Genomic DNA, 18449 nt, shown 5'->3' on the forward strand with positions numbered 1-18449 from the left:
GAATCTCTGTAGTCATGCAGTGGTGTCAGTTTTTCGTTTACATTAACCTTCACAAAAACGATATTTCTGCTTCTTAGCTATAGGAGAGTATACCGTTTTCTCTTTAAAGTGATTTCATAGCTTTCAAACTCGACTTTTGAAAGTAACCTTTGTCCTCGACCCAGTTTTCCACCCACTGTCAACAGCCACGTTCATATTCAAGATGGCGGAAGAGGATCTTGTCAAGGAGATAGCGGTTAGTGGCTTTCTTATCAGGGAAAAATTTAGCTGCTTACTTCTAACAGGACTTAAAATTTATTAAACGGGTTTCAATGTACAGTACACATCATTCATGTCAAGGTTTGCTCACGAAAATCAGTATAAAACCAGAAAATAAATGCATGTCGCTTTTGAATAGAGAATGAGTGAAACGATTTTTGTATTTGCGAATATTTATACAGGGTAGCCCAGTAAAGCAGATAGGTAGTTTAAATGGGGCCCTGTGAACACCCACCCATCCCACCCCTGGGGAGGACGTCCACCATACATTTGAGCATTTAAAGCTGGGATTTAACGAGTTTAAATCTGAGTTTTGGAATTATGTTAAAAACACCCGTTTATGTTTCCTAGATTTAATTTCATGAAGTAACTTATACTTTGCATCTTTACCATGGGAAGATTTATACAGTAATTATACTTTAAAAAAATACAGAATACAGCATCACTTCATTACAATCTTGGATATGACTTATCCTGTAAAATTATTGCGCATTCTCCAACGTGTTTGGAAGTCAGACCTCTGTTGCTACAGAGTTTTGGATTTTACATACTTTCTTTTGTTTTCAGTTTATTTCATACTCGTACATGAAGGTAGATGAACCTAATTTTGCAATGTGCACTCACTGACAAAACAATTTGGAATGCTAAATTAAATGAGGTCCCTTGGCTCAGTATTTTGGTTAAAGAAGTCATGTTTTTCACTTTAGAAAGGCTGCCTTCCCTTTGGAGAGTGTAGAATTCTGCCTGCAAAGTTAGATTGAGAGAACTCAACATTTTGTTGAGGTTGGGAGAGGTCAACACACACCAGAGAAACCTCCACGAGAAATCTTGTAATTCTTGTAATCAAAATAATTGCACAAAACTGTCTTTCAGGTTGAAAGTAATGGATCTATTCCCAATGCAAAACCACTCAGCAAAGAGGAATTATGGAGGTGAACTTTTCTTACTTTCTTACATGCAACTGTTGCATATTGCACAAACCTTTAAAATTCATGTAAGAATCACCTTTATTTAGTATACTTAAATAAAAACAATTTAGTATAGTTTTAAAAACTTTAAGATAGAATCATTAATTAAAAGTCATACTGCCAGTAGATGGAAAATTGCATGAAATTTATGGCAAGACCATCTTTTTCATGCACAAGGGATCTCAAAAGCTTTTGAATTGTATAAATTGAGGAGAATAATGTGTGTGAATGTGGGGCAACAGAAAAGAAACCTGGAAGCACTTTTCTTTTTGTCTGGAAAGTACAATGTACATCCATGGATACCATACAAACTCTGTTTTAATCCTTGAACTGCCAAAATCTCCCCACTAGCTGCCACACTCCTCAGGATTACAGAATCAGTTGTTTTAGAAGACATTTCCCTCTTTCTGAAAAATTTCTCATTTCCAATTACCTATCAGCTAGTTCAAATCTGATAGCACTGGATTGAGAAGATGGATTTCTTAATCACCTCTAAGAGTTAAAGGAATAGTTATAGAACCCAATATTGGTGCCCGTATTAAATAATAGGCGTAATTGTAAATTAAATCTTTTTTTTTTTTTTACTTTTTATAGGATAGAGCATGAAAAGTTACATGCTAAACACAAAGGACATGAAGCTATGCACATGGAGATGGTCCTCATTTTATTTTCTACTCTTATAGTTGCACAGGTTCTTCTGGTAAAGTGGAAAAAACACTACTACAAGTCATTCATGGTGAATAATCAATTTGATTCCATACTTGATTTTAAGAGTACTCTTAAAATTTAAGAATAAAAACTAGCGAGAAAAATACACAACGTTTCGATGACTCCATGTAATCATTCTCAAGTGAGAAGAGAATAAAAATGAATAGTTAATTTATACCGTACGAAGGTGGCAAACGTAAAAAGTTTAAAATATTTTAAATATTTAAATAAATAATTGCGCGTGTTGAGTTCATAAATGTAAACTATTAAATAAATAGTTTCGCGCGTATGGAATCCGATTGTTTGTTCAAAGAGGGCTTCATCTTTTTTATGAAAAGCATTTCATGAACTAAACAGTCCAGTTTCCCGGTGCATTTTTTAAGTACGTTGAAATGCTTGGTCAGGTCGCCGATGGTTTGTAGGCCGTGGTCGTTCTTTAGATGTTTGCCGATGGCCGAATTTCGATGGAGTCATCGAAACGTTGTGTATTTTTCTCGCTAGTTTTTATTCTTAAATGTCTAACAAAATCTAATCTCTTAAAATTTCTTTAGCTTATTATGCACTGGTAAATCCATTATAAATATCATATCTAGCCAATATTTATATTATAGTCAAACCTGTATTAGGGGGCACAGTATTAAGCAATCACTCTTATTTTCATCTCTATTAATTAAGCAGTCGCCCTTTACTGAATACTGATGGCTTGTTTGTATGCTCTTCCACCTGAACAGTCACTTAAAGTGGAACCTCTCAAGTAATACTAGGAATAATCTTTCTAGGAAAATTTAATCCTTGTTTATCTCCTAAAATCAATGTATTGTTTTTGAGCAATTGTTTTGGAATGGGACAAGATGGCATTTTTTATAACACCCTATTATGTGGAACCTGTTTTAGTCAAGCGGTCACTTTGTCATTCCCGGTGGGTGACTGCCTAACACAGGTTCAACTGTAGTCTGTTTATAGTCTGAGTCTTGAGTGCATAAGTCAAAGTGGCTTAAACAGCTGTTACTTATTCACTGAGATCTTCACCAAGTGTGTCTATGAAATAGCTCTGTGTACTTCAAGAGATTGATCTCCTTTCATTTATTGAGATACTACATGGTAATCTTGCCCAAATATCCATTAACATATTGCTTTCTTTTTTTATTTAAGACTGTGACTCTAGTTGGCATGTGGTTAATTCCTCTTTACTTCAACATTCAACTCAAGTTCTGGCGCATGTTGTGTGCCTGGGCTTTGTTCTCTGTTTTAACTGGTTTTATTGTTTTCAAGTCCACACGAAAACCAGTTGCACCAAGTACACCTAGGTTAGTAAAAAGTTGTCTAAAAAGTGTAAACAAAGGATGAATCCAAACAGATGTTTTCACAGTTAAAATTCTCAATTAGAAGCTTCAACATTGGCAAGCATTTGAACTTTGAAGATTGCCTCGTTCAAATCCCTGCCCCCCGGCCTAGGGCCAAAACTGTTTTTAAATTCTTCACCCAATATTTAATGATTGTTGGGTTTTTTTGCTTTTAAACATCATTTTAGGATGTGAAGATTGCCTTTCCAAGCCTTTCACTTGCAGAAGTACATGTAGACTCCTCACCTGTAGACATGTATTACTTTGGAAAGATGAGATATTTCAGGTTCAGAAATGCCCCAACTAGCCCAGGCAAGGTTCAAGTTCCCCACCCTTGGGCACAGATGACAGTCCAATGTTCATTGGTTGCCTGGGAGGGGAGGGGGGGGAAGAAATGTTGTAGCTTCAAACTGATCAAACTCATTGTTCCATTTAAGTTGCCATGAAAATGTACATGCAGTGCTGTAGCTGATGAGATGCTCATGGTTCGTACAATCTTGAAAAGGTCTTGAATTTTAGTCTTGAAAAGTCGTTGAATTTGGTTAAGTCCTTGAAAAGTACTTGATTTCTTTAGTAGGTCATGAAAAGTCCTTGAAATTTAGCAACTTCTGTGTGCCTTATCGCTTTTCTGATAAATTAAACGATTTTGCTATGGAAAATTTGTCCACTTAGCCTAGTAACCACCAAAAAGCGAAAATGGTCAGTATAAAATGTGAGTGGTACATGAAGCAAAGTTGGATCTGTGCCTCAATTTCATGTGCAATGCCTCCAATGTGGGGTAGTCCGCCATGTGCTTTTGTTTTAAGGGGCAACGTAAACATGTAGTGGTTTGACTATGTTTTGGTCGATGAATTTTTCATTTCCCTTTGTTTTCAATTTAATTGAGTGATGGGCAAATGTGTATTCAATCATAAATGGTTTAGATTTATGAATAAAACTTAGTCCTTGAAAACCATTTTTTGTCCTTGAAAAGTCCTTGAATTTTGTTTGTGTGAAGTTGTATGAACCATGGAGGCTGTTATTGTGGATCAGTTGCATGACTGGTAGATGTTTAAACTGAAATCAGTTCTTCCACAGGCTGTGTTGGATATCATGCTCTTTATCCTTAGCATGGGTCTTTGTCCAGTCTTAATTCAAATTACTTTTTTTTTTTAATTTGACATAATTATTCCAAGGAAGCTTAACAGCCTCTATTTAAGGTACTACCTATGTGTATTCCACATGCATGAGTAAGTATAGAGTTAATTGGAATGGATTTATGCTAAGGACCCCTTTAGCTTGTATGTTTTTTTTTTTTTTTTTTTTTCACCCATTTCAGGTCATGCGATAATACTTTAGAGAACTGTTTCTTTAAATGTCCTCTTATTTATTTGCTCATGTACACATAATTTACAAACCATAAAGCTGCCCCAGGAATTTCCTTGAGACCTGAAATGGGCGAACAAAACATACAGGCTTAACAGGTCTTTTATTGAAAGAGTCACAGGCAAATTTTCAGTGTTCAAGTCATTAAAAGATTTATTTGGTGTAGAAACGTGTAACTATATCAGTTATGAAGGTCACATTTTAACATGAAATTCTCTTCCCCACAGACTAGTTTACAAGTGGTTTCTCCTTGTGCACAAAGTAACCTATGGCCTGGGAATATTAGTTATGAAGGTCACATTTTAACATGAAATTCTCTTCCCCACAGACTAGTTTACAAGTGGTTTCTCCTTGTGCACAAAGTAACCTATGGCCTGGGAATATTAGTTATGAAGGTCACATTTTAACATGAAATTTTCTTCCCCACAGACTAGTTTACAAGTGGTTTCTCCTTGTGCACAAAGTAACCTATGGCCTGGGAATATTAGGCTACATGATAGTTTGTATGACCATGCTGGGAATGAATTTTATGTTTGCAATTAAGCCTGATACTGCAATGGAGTTTGGAGTGACAGTCTTGTTCTATGGACTATATTTTGGAGTTCTTGGCAGAGATTTTGCAGAGATTTGTGCTGATAAGATTGCATCAAAATTAGGAGTAAGTTTGAGGCTATGATTACTTTGCCTTTTTCAGATCCTAATTTCTAGATGTGGTATGTCAGCCATTTACTTAGCTTGTTGTGTTTCAGTTTACCCTTTATTCAGTTTTACCCTTTTCTGCTCACCATCAGCTATCAGTTATACATGTGAATACTTACAAAAATGTGAAAGTTGATTGGTTACTTAGGACAAGACTTAGTGTTTGCTTAAACACATGTACCACTTTGACCGACTTTAACTCTATCGTGATTTGTTATTCTAATGTATTTTGAGGATGGTGTTTTTCATAATTCTTTATTAAATTCTTCACAACCCCAAGACTAACGAATATTGGGTTACACGTACATGTTCTGACAAAAGAGAGACTTAGCACCGCGTTTACGTGAAACGCGAACGGCAAGAGTGACCGCGTCACCTTGTTTTTCTCGCCATTTTTTCACGTCTGTCTGTCGCGCTTTACCGTTTCTAAGTGGAAGTAACTTGTTTCGCGTTTGCTGTGTACGTAAAATTTTCTCCCCTTGTTCTCTCACAGAGTAGAAGTTAATTTCCGGAAGAAGGACACCTAAACTATTCCTTGAAAGTCATACAAGGGTGCCTTCAAATCCACCATGAAGTGAGCTCACGCGATGCTACAACAGTAAGGTTCACGGTTTTTATGTGAGGCGTGAAAAGACAAGCTGACGTTTGCACTTTCTCGTAAACGCGGTGCTAAATCTCACTAATAACTTCTTCCTTAAGTGTTTGCTTATGGTGTAATAGGCAGCTTTGCCCGAAAAAGGGCCGTAACGGGTGAAACCCAACACAAGAACCTGCTGGCAGGCTAATCAGCGGTAGACTGCCGGCGACCGGCTTTTATTGAAACCCCGGATGCTGAAGAGAGGAATTCTCTTAAAGAAACATGAACTGTATGAGCAACTTAACTTGCATTCACCTACCATTTTGATCACAAACTAGACAAAATGACGTAGATGTAATGTCAATTCGTATGTTTGATATATTCGCTTTGCGGTTTTGTTTAGTATACAAGTAAAGGTGGTCTTCCGAGCAGAAGTCTAGAGACTAATATATGTGCAGTATGTGGCCAGGAGCTTGTGTTGCGTAGCGATGAAGATGATGACGATGGGCCTGAGAAAACTTATAAACTTACATGTGGTCATTTGTATCCTTACCGATGATAATTTTATTATACAATCTTATGATGCTGTTTAGTGTTATGCGACCACTTATTAATCCCATCCCCTCCCCTCCCCAGGGGTAAGAAAACTTATAAACTTATATGTGGTCATTTGTATCCTTACCGATGATAATTTTATTATACAATCTTATGATGCTGTTTAGTGTTATGCGTCCACTTATTAATCCCATCCCCTCCCCTCCCCAGGGGTAAGAAAACTTATAAACTTACATGTGGTCATTTGTATCCTTACCGATGATAATTTTATTATACAATCTTATGATGCTGTTTAGTGTTATGCGTCCACTTATTAATCCCATCCCCTCCCCTCCCCAGGGGTAAGAAAACTTAAAAACTTACATGTGGTCATTTGTATCCTTACCGATGATAATTTTATTATACAATCTTATGATGCTGTTTAGTGTTATGCGTCCACTTATTAATCCCATCCCCTCCCCTCCCAGGGGTAAGAAAACTTATAAACTTACATGTGGTCATTTGTATCCTTACCGATGATAATTTTATTATACAATCTTATGATGCGGTTTAGTGTTATGCGTCCACTTATTAATCCCATCCCCTCCCCTCCCCAGGGGTAAGAACACTTATAAACTTACATGTGGTCATTTGTATCCTTACCGATGATAATTTTATTATACAATCTTATGATGCTGTTTAGTGTTATGCGTCCACTTATTAATCCCATCCCCTCCCCTCCCCAGGGGTAAGAACACTTATAAACTTACATGTGGTCATTTATATCCTTACCGATGATAATTTTATTATACAATCTTATGATGCTGTTTAGTGTTATGCGTCCACTTATTAATCCCATCCCCTCCCCAGGGGTAAGCGCCAGGCATTCGAACTGTTGAAGATTGGCTTGTTCAAATTTCCGTCCCTTTGGGCAAAAATTGTGTTCAAATATCGTAAATGGCAAAATCAGCGAACGTGACTGTCTTCATATTGACCAAGCTTTAAGACCAAGACCTTCTGCGCCATTCGTTTGCGAAAGTGAACTGTTTACCTTAAAACACTCATATTTTAAGATATAACACTTGCATTCCGCAGGAAAGTCTAGACAGATCCGGTTCAAATTGCCCACCCGAGCCAGGCAAGGTTCAAAGTCCCCACCCGGGCATGGACGACGGTAAAATGCCTCAGGGTTCCCCGGGGGGAGGGAGGGGGTTGAAGCTTCGAATCAAGCGGCGTGGCGCATAAATTGTGAATTAACAGTAGTGACCTAAGCTCTAGGACTGGTTTAGACTGAATTTTGCCAATTTTAAGACACAACATCTATGTGGTTTTTTTTTTCAATTACTTGCTTTCTTTGCAACAATGTAAGTGGAGGAATTTGTCTGTTGTCAGTTCAGTGTACAACAAGTCAAGCTTCTCATCAGACAAATGTATGCTTTGGTCCTGATTCTTAACAAAACGTTATACAGATTTCACGAGTTCTGTATTCGAGGCTGGTGTATTGTTGGAAAGAAACAAACCTGTCCTTACTGTAAGGAGAAAGTGGACCTCAAGAGAATGTTCTGCAACCCGTATCCTTTTTCAATTGTTATTGTTGTCGTTGTCGTTGTTTTTGTTTTTTTTTTTTAATTAGACGGTTTGAACCTCGGAGTAACAGACGGTCAGTTTTACTGTAGTGTTATTGGCTGCAACACCCGAGTAGCATTCTACAAGCATTGACTATTTGCGGGTTTCAGTGTCCTGTTCATTTCTCGTAGAAGAAATACAACGATCGTGCGGGTGACCCTCTTCGCTCCCTCCTTATGTTTATCGCCCTCCTGTATGACTTGTAGAGAGATACCACGACAGCTCTAAGGTCAAGGTTGAATCTAATGTCGAATGAGCCGGGTTATGGAGGCCCGAATTTGTCAACAAATAACCCCCCCCCCCCCCCCCACACACACATTCCTTTCCCTCCGCCAATGATTAAATATCTTTTCCTTGACCAGACACTAGGTGGGAGCGCCCTCACGTCCTATTTGGACAGGTGTTGGACTGGATCCGATATCTGGTCGTATGGCAACCCATAATAATAGTTGTAGTTCAGATAATTATTTATTGTTTAGGATTGGAGTAGCTTCGGCTACTGATGCTTCAGAGAATGGTTTAATGTAACGAAAAAATGACATAAACTCATTGTAAAACAAAGTTTTATTTTCCCAAATTCAGACAGCAGTTGGAGAAATGCCCAAATGTTTGTCTAGTCTCGTGTTATTTGAAGAGATTTTTAATGCTTAAAATGATGATTTCGTTCGTACTTTGGTTGTCGAACCCGTAAATGTATTAATCTCACGAAATAAACCCCTAATTCTTTCGTTCAAAAAGAGTATGAAGAGTCATTTTTAAATTCTTGCTACAGTCTTTTCTCCTCAGTTTCACCGCAGAGTTTACGTTTCAATGGTTCTTTCATTCACGACTTGAACAATGTTACCGATTTTTATTCCGCTAACAACTTCGCTAGCCTTATTAAATCACAGGTACAATACTGTTTTAAAATTAATCTATCCGGAAGTTGCGAATATCTTCTGAGACCTGCCACGGTAGGAGTTGGATTGCTAATAACCTTCTGGGTTATTGTTTTGTCCTGACCAGTTTTCTAAAAGTAACAATCAGTTATCATTGGCCATTGGTGTCACCATTTCACCTCTGATTAGCTGGCTAAAAGAACACAGCTTTTACTCTCTAGCACTGTTTTCGTTACACTAGTAAACACTAATTTAAAGTTTTATCGCAAATGAAGCAGTTTAAGGCTGGATTACGGCAAAAAAATGTCAATGTTGTTAAAGGATAAATGGATCGTCCGCTTTGAATTATTATTAAACAATCAAATAATCCCCCGCTTCTTCTTCATTTCTAAATTTCAATCTGCATTTCTCAATTATTTTTAACAAATTCCAAATTAAGTCGATTGCTAGAGATGTTGCAATCCTACTTTTATCAGAATGTTGCTTTTTCGCAAATGAACCTTTCATCTTAACAATAGTTGTCCTGTATGCAAAGTAAAACTTTTTATCCCAATACGGTCTTGGCAGGCTTATGAGAGTCTCTAAGGCATTTTTTTTGTTTTATCCCTCTTCGGCTTTGGGGGAAGGCAGAGACCACGGCCTTTATAATCCTAAAAATTATTTTGAACCTCATCGAGTCTTAATCCAATAAATATGTTTCTTGCCATCTGAATGTTAAAAAATAAAAACTATGAGACTCACAGACATAGACCTCGGCCTTTGTAATACTCAAAGTTATTCTTAACCTCATCGAGTCTAAATCCGATAAATACGTTTCCTGCCATCTGAATGTTAAAAATAAAAACTTAGAATCGCAGTTGGCAGGCAAACTGAGTAATTCACATCTCCGTTTGAAAATGGATACGACGGTGTAACAAAAAACTTATTTTGATTAGTAGACATAATAACCTCGCATATTGAATTTATATTTGTGCGTGGAGGAAATAGTTATAGAATTTCTCGCAATAGTGTCTGTAAATAAATTAAAAGTACACTTTTTGAAGGCACAGTTTGTGAATGAGAGAGAGAAATGGGTGAAAATTTTATTGGGAGCAGGAGTTCTACTGAAAAACGAAAGTAGGAAAACCTGTCAAACTATTACATATTCAAATTCAGCACGGAACGAACATGGCAGCTGAATATTAGAGGCAAGGGAAAGTTCCGGTAAACAACAATCGTCCATCGTCATCGCATAAACACCATTGCAATTAACTTTTTTGAAAACAAATTTTGATTCTTAGTAGGTAGACCGACTGAAAAAAAACATTTCCCTCAAAATGAAAATCAATTTCCTGCCAAGAAAGGAAATTACAGTCTCTTCGTTGGAAGGCCGAGGCAGGCAACCAGTGAAAGAAAATAACAATTAGATAACTGGTAGCTTTATTGCAAAAATAGAATTGTCATTTGCTAGTTTGTTAATGAAATGAAACGGCTGGCGCCGGGGGGAGTGTGAGTTGATTGGAAGTGAAATATGACTGAGAATGTCGGCAAGCAGAACCTTTATTTCCTCTATTTTTATGGAAAAGAAATGAATCATTTCGTTTGAAAGTCATGCCCAGCTGGCTTGCAGAGTTGTAAAATACAAATCTCTTTTCAGCAAAGCTAAAAACCAGTGTCTGACTTTAGATAAAAAAGGTAAAGTAAATACCTTCCTCTACCCCCCTTCTTCCCTCTCTTCTACGCCGACCCCTTCTCCCGCCGTCCCCGCCCCCTCTACGAGTTATTTCTTCGCAATGCTTTTAATTTCCAGCTGGCCGTCAAAGAGAAAGTTCATCTGATAAACGTTTTCCGATAAAGCATAGAGGAGAATCGAAGATACAGGAACGGATGAAAAGCCTCTGCAGTTACGTAAGGTTGCTACGCTAAATTCATATCTTCTGAGATGGAAAGCTCCAGTCCAACTTTAGCTTCAAATTCATCAGCGTTAAGATCAGGCTGCGATGAATGGTTGGACACTATCTTTCTTGTGTTGGACGGATTGCTATCTGGCGTCATTGTATCCGGCAATGGCGTAGCATGTTTTATTTTCTTAAAAAACACTCGTTTTAGAAGCTGTTTTATGAACACTTTTCTCGTAAGTTTGGCTGTCGCAGATATTCTAATGGCTGTGTTCGTGATGCCGGGTGAAATCATCTTTTGCACGGGTTGTAGCCGACCAGTTAGCGAACACTGCTGGCTAATCGGTTCCGTGAGGTATTTTGTTTTTGCGGCAGCGAAACTCAATCTGCTCGCCATTACCTACGACAGATACACAGCGGTGATGAGTCCTTTAAAGTACAACGCTAAAATCAACTTTAAGAAAGTCATCTTGATTCTTACGATGGTCTGGACGTTTCCCATGATTTTACCACTTAGCCGTTTAGTTTGGTGGATGAGGCTACCCAAGAATCAAGCTTCAAACACGGACCGTATCTTTAACTCAGGCCTGGTTTTCTCGTTGGTTATTTTTCCAGTTGCCGTGCTTTTAGTCGCAAATCTGAGAATTGTATTGGAAATCAGAAAACAGCATCGTCGAGTTGGTACAATGAATAGTGCAAGCATGACAGAGACTTGCTCAAGTATAAACAATGCAAGAAATGATCATGAAAACAGGCTGAAAACATCGCGTCAGGCGGGAAGAAAGGGAACAACGGCTTGTGTCCTCGTGGTGTTCATTTTTGTGATGTGCTGGTTTCCAAGGGGATTGTATAATGTTTTCAGACTGTTTGGCAAAGAAGAGGGGCCGTTGTTGAATAAACTAGGCCTGTTCTTTCTGTTTGTTCAGTCAGCCATCAATCCTTTCGTATATTCTTTTTACAGGGCAGATTTTCGACGAGCTTTGATAAAACTTCTACGATGTCGTTAGTCTTGACTCGTCCACAATCTCCTTCACAGCTGCTAACTCGGTTGACATGGAAGAGGGAGTTAATTGAGGCGTTAGGGATACAAGTTATTACCCCCTGTAGCCCTCAACACATATGATTCTGTACGAGTTGTTAAGGCAAAAGGGTAGCTGACGGAAAGTTTACTCTTTGCCGAGGATACGTTAACCTAGGCTGTCCTAGAGGCACGTTAAAAAAGGTAAAATAGAAACTTAGATAAAGTAAAGATGTTGTAGAATTGAGACATTGACTCTGAACACGCAGCTTTTGTTTGGTTGATTAATTCTCGGTACGTTTCCATATTTAAAAATTTGTCATGCATGCTTCATGGCCGGTTTCCCCAGGCATTTTTAGCTTTGATTAATGACGCCTCAATATCTAGCCAGCCTAAGGGCAACTGTATTGCGAATGCTTCCATGCAAGAATCATCTACTGAAAGATAACACTTCGGCCGGACTTCCTGACATTAGTACTAAAAAAAGAAAGGCGGCGCTATAGAGACAATTAAATGGCACCGTTCTGACAAGACTAAGTGGTTAGCTGTTCGGGGGCTATTATCTGATGTGTCTGTGAATAATACTTATCAGCCATGAGTAGGTGGTGGAACATCCAAGAGAATACTCGATCCGAGACGTCTATTGCTAGAAGCTCTTTGGCGTGCCTTGATTGGGAACCATAAGATTCTGTTCCCTTGTCAGCGATGCCAACAGAAAAAGTCAAAACTAATACCAAATACCAGAAGCAAATTGACAAATCGTTTGCGGTTATATATCACAATTTAAAACGGATACAGGATGCCAAGCCAACGGAGGCGGGAGAACTCGAAATTACGGACCCTGGTTCGTCGCTACAGTGTAGGAAAAACCGTTCGTATTCTTCGCCACCAGAAAGGACTTTCGTAAGTACGGAACAAACATCTTGGGCGAAGACACACCAAAACCCAACTCACTCCATAGTAAAACAAAGATCTATTTCCTCAACGCAAAGTTGTAAAAGAGAGAGTCTAAAGAACAGAAGAGTGAGTTTTTCAGTGGATGCACTTACCAGTTTTCAGTAGTGTTACAAATGGCGCAAGGCCTCACCAGACAAGAATCGAAACTTCCAAATAATGTTATACTCCGTTCACTCATTAACGGAATGCACTGAAGGTCCGTCCGTGATTAAGGGTTTATCAGCCTTTCATCCATCATAGCTGTCAGGCGGTCGCTATTTTCTAGTAACTTAATGAAAGAGTGTGTCTTCTAAAGGTCTGTTATCATAATCGGGATACTATTGTAGAAATATACGCAAAGAATAAGTAGTCTTTTCACTGTTTCACGTACCTGTTTAAGGTTCTTGGTCAGATAGGACCTCTGGATATTTGAAGACGGTAGATACGCTTTCTGTCTTTTAGTATATTCTGCCTTTCTTTAATGTATAAATCGCTGCCAACTTTTGGAGGGTCACATCTTATGCAGGCTCAATAACTTTAACTCTACGGTGCAGATTATCTTTGCATCGTCATTACCGCAACGTTACTGCCGTTATGTAATTCATGCCTGTAGTGTATTTTTACTCGATAAAATTCTCAGTGCCAGAAGAAAACCAGCTATTTTCACTTTGCTCAGAATTTTGCGATCGTCAGTTAAAATTTCTTGTCGAATTATACGGAGCAAAAGATTCAAGGAGGAAACTTGAAGGAACGAAACGGTACATGATGAATGTGTTTGTCAAATACACCTGGCTCAGAAGCAAACTTCACCCCTCAAGGCGGACCAACAAGATTGTGAAAGCACGATTCATCAAGGAAAAGCAATCATTTTCAAGCCTATCTTTTTCGGAGGCCACTTTTTGACAGAAATCTACATTCTATTGCGAACTTCTAATGAAAATTCAAGTATTGTTAGCAAGCCACGAGTTTGTTTTGACTCCTCAGAGATCAATTAAAAAAGTGTGTGTTTATTTAGTCATTTTTTTTTTTTTTTTTTCGGATTATGATTTTTATTTTAACACCTGGATAAATGTTGTTCGTATGAACGACTGATAAATCTAATTATTTTGATTTCAAGAAGCACAATGTACTAAATACAAACTTGAAAATGAAGTCATTGTTGTTTTTGTTGACAAAGTGCTGTTCAGTCAACCGTCATTAAGAATTCTTGATAATCGATCGATAGCGGTGCGATATAATTGGAAAGAGGCAAGCGCGTGTTGATAAACAAACATTTCATGCGGTGATTGAATGATATAGTGCTCAAGAACATTTTCATCTTACTTTAAAATCAGAGAAATGAAAACGAACTAAAGGTGAGCTTAGTTGAGTTGTCTTTCACGATATCTCGTCTGCATACTTTCTCTTTTGTTATGGATGACTCCCACAATTATGGCTTTCTATGAGTGTTAGCCCTTTGCCACATCCTGAGGGGGCAAAAATTTGACATGGGACCATGATAAACTGCACGAACATCAGTCAAAGTTCTGCATGGGCGCAACTTCCATTAATCCCGCTATGATAAAAGTATATTTATTACACGACTCGGGAAGTCAGAGGGCCGTTAACTAAAATCAACCAATCAAAATGCTCTATTGCCGATCAATATTCTCTCAGTATTGGACCGGGCACTGTCCCGTATGGTCCCGAATAATACCGCACATATATGTCCCTTTGAACCTCAGTCGTATAATAAATCCGTTATTAACCAAGCTTGCTCGGGACCGTACTGGAAGGATATCGGCCCTCGGTCTTTTTTGTACGGACCTCGCTGCGCTCGGTCCGTACTGTCAAGACCTCGGGCCGATATTCTCCCACGGCCCTCGCACTTGGTTAATAAGATATATATTTCACAAAGCATCGAGAAAATGACACAAGTTAGGCCGCTTATTAATTGTCTCTCTCGCGTGAGGAACCCGTATAGACACGAAAAAAAAAAAAACATCCTAACAAGCCCCGAATTGATTATTAATTCCCACGGATTCTGTAAAAATCAAAACAAAACAAAACAAACAAACAAACAAAAATATATAAAGTGTAAAATTTTTATTTTCGTAAAACAGTGCTCAATAGATAGAAGTAGAGCGATGTATATATTGTGGGAGGAAAAAGTTATGTATATATTTATTATATAGATACTAATGAAATACCCGGATTTCTCCTTTTACTAAAAAATCATATCTTCACCGCGCGCAGGGAAGATACTATTTTTATCTTTCACGTGTGAGGATATTGGTGTGGCCATGGTTACCAACATAATTACCCAATTGTTGTTTCGAAAATGAATTAAAAAAGTTGTCTTTTATGAGGAAATTTCATCAGTAGCTATATAATAAACAGAACATTACATGGCCGCTTGGGGATACGAATTTTATCTTCTCGTGCTAAGAGTATCTCTCACGGGTGAGCGGAGCGAACGAGTGAGAGATACTTTCATCACTCGAAGACAAAATTCGTATCCCCACGCGGCCATGTAATATCCTCTATATAAAATGTGTGGTAGGCAGAAAAAAACAACTACGTATACATCCCTATAGACCTGTTTCGTGGTTGCCCACTCATCAGGGGATTTTAATTAAAATCAAACAAACAAACAAATAGATATAAAGTGTAAAATTTTTCTGCCTACCACACATTATAACCACTCCACTATTTGTATCGAGCACTGTTTCACGGACACCAAGTTTAATATATATATATTTTTAAGTTTTGAAAAGGGTTTATTCATAACAAACCACCTATGCTACAAAATAAAAGTGCTAACGCACGTGGGCTTAGCCCCAACTAATTATTAATAAACAGTCCAAAGTTCAAGAGTTCTTAAATATATATACGAGTATTAAATATTACTAATATTAATGTAAGGTTATAAATAATTTCAAAATAGTTAGGTCTAATATTAATATAAGCTTGATCTATAATATTGGTATGGCTAGGGCTAACGTAGACTAATATTAATATAACTCTAGGATTGTTTAATGCTAATTCTAGGTTGTAAATAATTCCAAGTTGATTTAATCAAATGTTAACTAAAGCTTAAGGTAATCTAATATTAATATAAGCTTAATCTATAATAATGGTATGGCTAGGGCTAACGTAGACTAATAATAATGTAACTCTAGGATTGTTTAATGCTAATTCTAAGTTGTAAATAATTCCAAGTTGATTTAATCAAATGTTAACTAAAACTTAACGCAATCTATTTACAAAAGTATTCTATAGGAGTCCCCATCAATTGTACAGATTGATGGGGACTCCCAAGCGTTTCTAAAGTTAGATAACGAGAGTCGGAAGTGGTCGCACGCAATTCTGTTCTTGGTCTCGCTGAGGGCATAGCGAATTATACCCTCAGGGGGGTCATTCCCATTGTGGAAGGTAGATTTATTTCGAAATTTCCAGATGCTGTACAGAATTGTCTTAATTAGAAAGCGGGCAATACGATTCTGTTTTGGACTAGCGGGCGTCCAACGAAAAAAGAAAACATAGGTACAGGATGGGAGAAATCTAGTTCCAGGGATAGAAGAGATAATAGAGGAAAAGTGGGTCCATACAGATTTCACACGGGGGCAATTGAGAAAACAGTGATCTATAGTTTCGTTACGGGAGCAGAAGGCGCACTTATCCGAGTCGATATATCCCCAATTCTTTAGAGAATCGCGGACCTTAATAGCGCGAAGTACAATTTTCTAGAGTATGTCGTTCTTATAATTTTCAGAAAAGTCATCTCGCACTAAATTCCAAAATTTGTCAAGATTAAAGTCAATCAGAAGGAAGGGAGTCCAAAAGCGATGAAGAATTGGAGATGTGGAGTTTTCCTTCAAGAGAGTTTGATAACATTTCTTGGAAGAAAATTCAAAATCGCACCACTCCGTGCGGGAGAGAATCCCACGTAGAGTGGTGAGAGCCGAGAGAACATTCTCATAATAGGGCGTCAAGATCTGTGTACTCGGGGTAAAATTATCTCGAAGAGAGCTCCACTCCCAGCGACAGGAGGCAAGCCTAGAGCCTAGAAAATATCTGGCCAAATAAAAGGATTTTGATTCGCGATCATCTAGATTGGAAATTACTGAGGCTAATTTAAGAGATTTACCTTTGATCAGGAATTTCAAAATGCCGAGACCGCCACTGCTAAGAGATTGGTGGCAGGACGCTCGGCTAACCGTTTCAATTCGACAACCCCAGACAAATGGCCAGATTAAAGAGTTCACCTTAGAAATTACCCATTTTGGGACACACAAAACTGTAGAGAGATATAGGAGCTTGCTATGCCGAGGGTGTTAACGATGAGTGATCGGCCGCCAAGAGAAAGAGAGCGGGATTTGCATAAATTAAGATGTTTTTCTAATTTCTCTAGTTTTGGCTGCCAGTGATCTAATTCAGTATCGCAGCCGAAAACAACTCCTAGAATTTTAATTTTCGTCACCCATTTGAGGCTAAGTGGTTGGTCGTCATGCGTACGCCACGCCCCCAACCACATGGCCTCTGTTTTCGTGCGATTAAAGCGTGCCTTTCATGATTAATATATACGCTCGTAAATATTAATCATGTTGAATAGAACTTTCAGAGAGCGATAAGATTTCACTATACAGGTCGTATCGTCAGCATAATTTCCAACTTTATAGCAGAGACCATGTGCGCGCGAAAGGAGAAAGCCTTCGATTTCAGGATTATTTCGGATTTTGCATGCGAGAGTTTCAACACACAAAACATAAAGCAGGGGAGACAGGGAATCCCCCTGTCTTACCCCACGAGAAAAAGGAATCGCATCGGTTAGCCATTCATTAACAATAGCACGCATGTTAGCGCCATTATATAAAGTGTTTATCCAAAAACAAAAAGACGGGCCAAAACGGAGTAGGAAACTTTGCAGAAAGGTGTGATTAACGAGATAGAAGGCTTTCTCTTCATCTAAACTGAGCAAAATGCCGGTTTTTATTCGTGCGGTCGATGTAATCTAAGATATCTCTAAGTAAATGTAAGTTTGAAGAAATTTTGCGGCCAGGCACAGAGCAAGTTTGATCAGGGTCAACGATATATTCCAGAACTTTAGAGAGTCGAGGAGAGAGAACTTTTGAGCATAACTTAAAATCAACGTTTAAGAGGAAAATCGGACGCCAATTTTTCAGAACTTACGATCTTCTTTCTTAAAAATAACGCGTATGTTCCTCATCTTCATGGAATCACACATCTCTCCGGATTGGTAGCATGCATTTAAGACTCGATATAAATGTGGAGCCAAACGATCCCAAAATCTAGCGTAGAATTCAACCGAAAGGCCATCAGGGCCAGGCGATTTATTCGTATTCATATTTTTCATAGCGAGAGTAAGTTCGTCAAGCGTGATCTCGCCTTCACATGATGACGCCTGATCAAAAGTTAATTTCCGTGATAGAGAAGATAAAAGATCTTCTTGAAGAGCAGCATCTATCGGTTCTTCGGAAATGAGCTGAGTGTAGAAATCGATATGAGCTTTTTCAATCTCCTCTTGGGAGGAGACTTCGATACCGATAGAATCATAAACCGAAGAGATGTGGGATCGTTGAGCTTTAATTCTTTGTAAATTAAAAAAGCACCGACTGGGGCGTTCGCCTTCCTCTAACCATTCTGCTCTACTACGAATAAT

At 38.3% G+C, this 18449-nt stretch overlaps 2 protein-coding genes across 2 annotated transcripts; both read left to right on the forward strand.

The window, feature by feature from the left end:
• Positions 1 to 2: 2 nt before the first annotated feature.
• Positions 3 to 9998, forward strand: LOC111344098 (E3 ubiquitin ligase Rnf121). The gene is made up of 8 exons (XM_088732182.1): positions 3 to 235; positions 1132 to 1190; positions 1821 to 1962; positions 3087 to 3241; positions 5072 to 5300; positions 6322 to 6461; positions 7922 to 8023; positions 8448 to 9998. Exons 1-8 carry the CDS (start codon positions 203 to 205, stop codon positions 8566 to 8568), a joined length of 981 nt encoding a protein of 326 aa, XP_088588308.1. The 5' UTR covers positions 3 to 202; the 3' UTR covers positions 8569 to 9998.
• Positions 9999 to 10733: 735 nt separating this feature from the next.
• LOC111344100 (dopamine receptor D1.L) lies at positions 10734 to 13939 on the forward strand. Its single transcript, XM_022951297.2, has one exon. The coding sequence runs from the start codon at positions 10878 to 10880 to the stop codon at positions 11838 to 11840; it is 963 nt and encodes a 320-aa protein (XP_022807032.1). The 5' UTR covers positions 10734 to 10877; the 3' UTR covers positions 11841 to 13939.
• Positions 13940 to 18449: the final 4510 nt, after the last annotated feature.

The sequence above is a fragment of the Stylophora pistillata genome, chromosome 9, assembly GCF_964205215.1.
Source record: "Stylophora pistillata chromosome 9, jaStyPist1.2, whole genome shotgun sequence".
NCBI lineage: Eukaryota > Metazoa > Cnidaria > Anthozoa > Scleractinia > Pocilloporidae > Stylophora > Stylophora pistillata.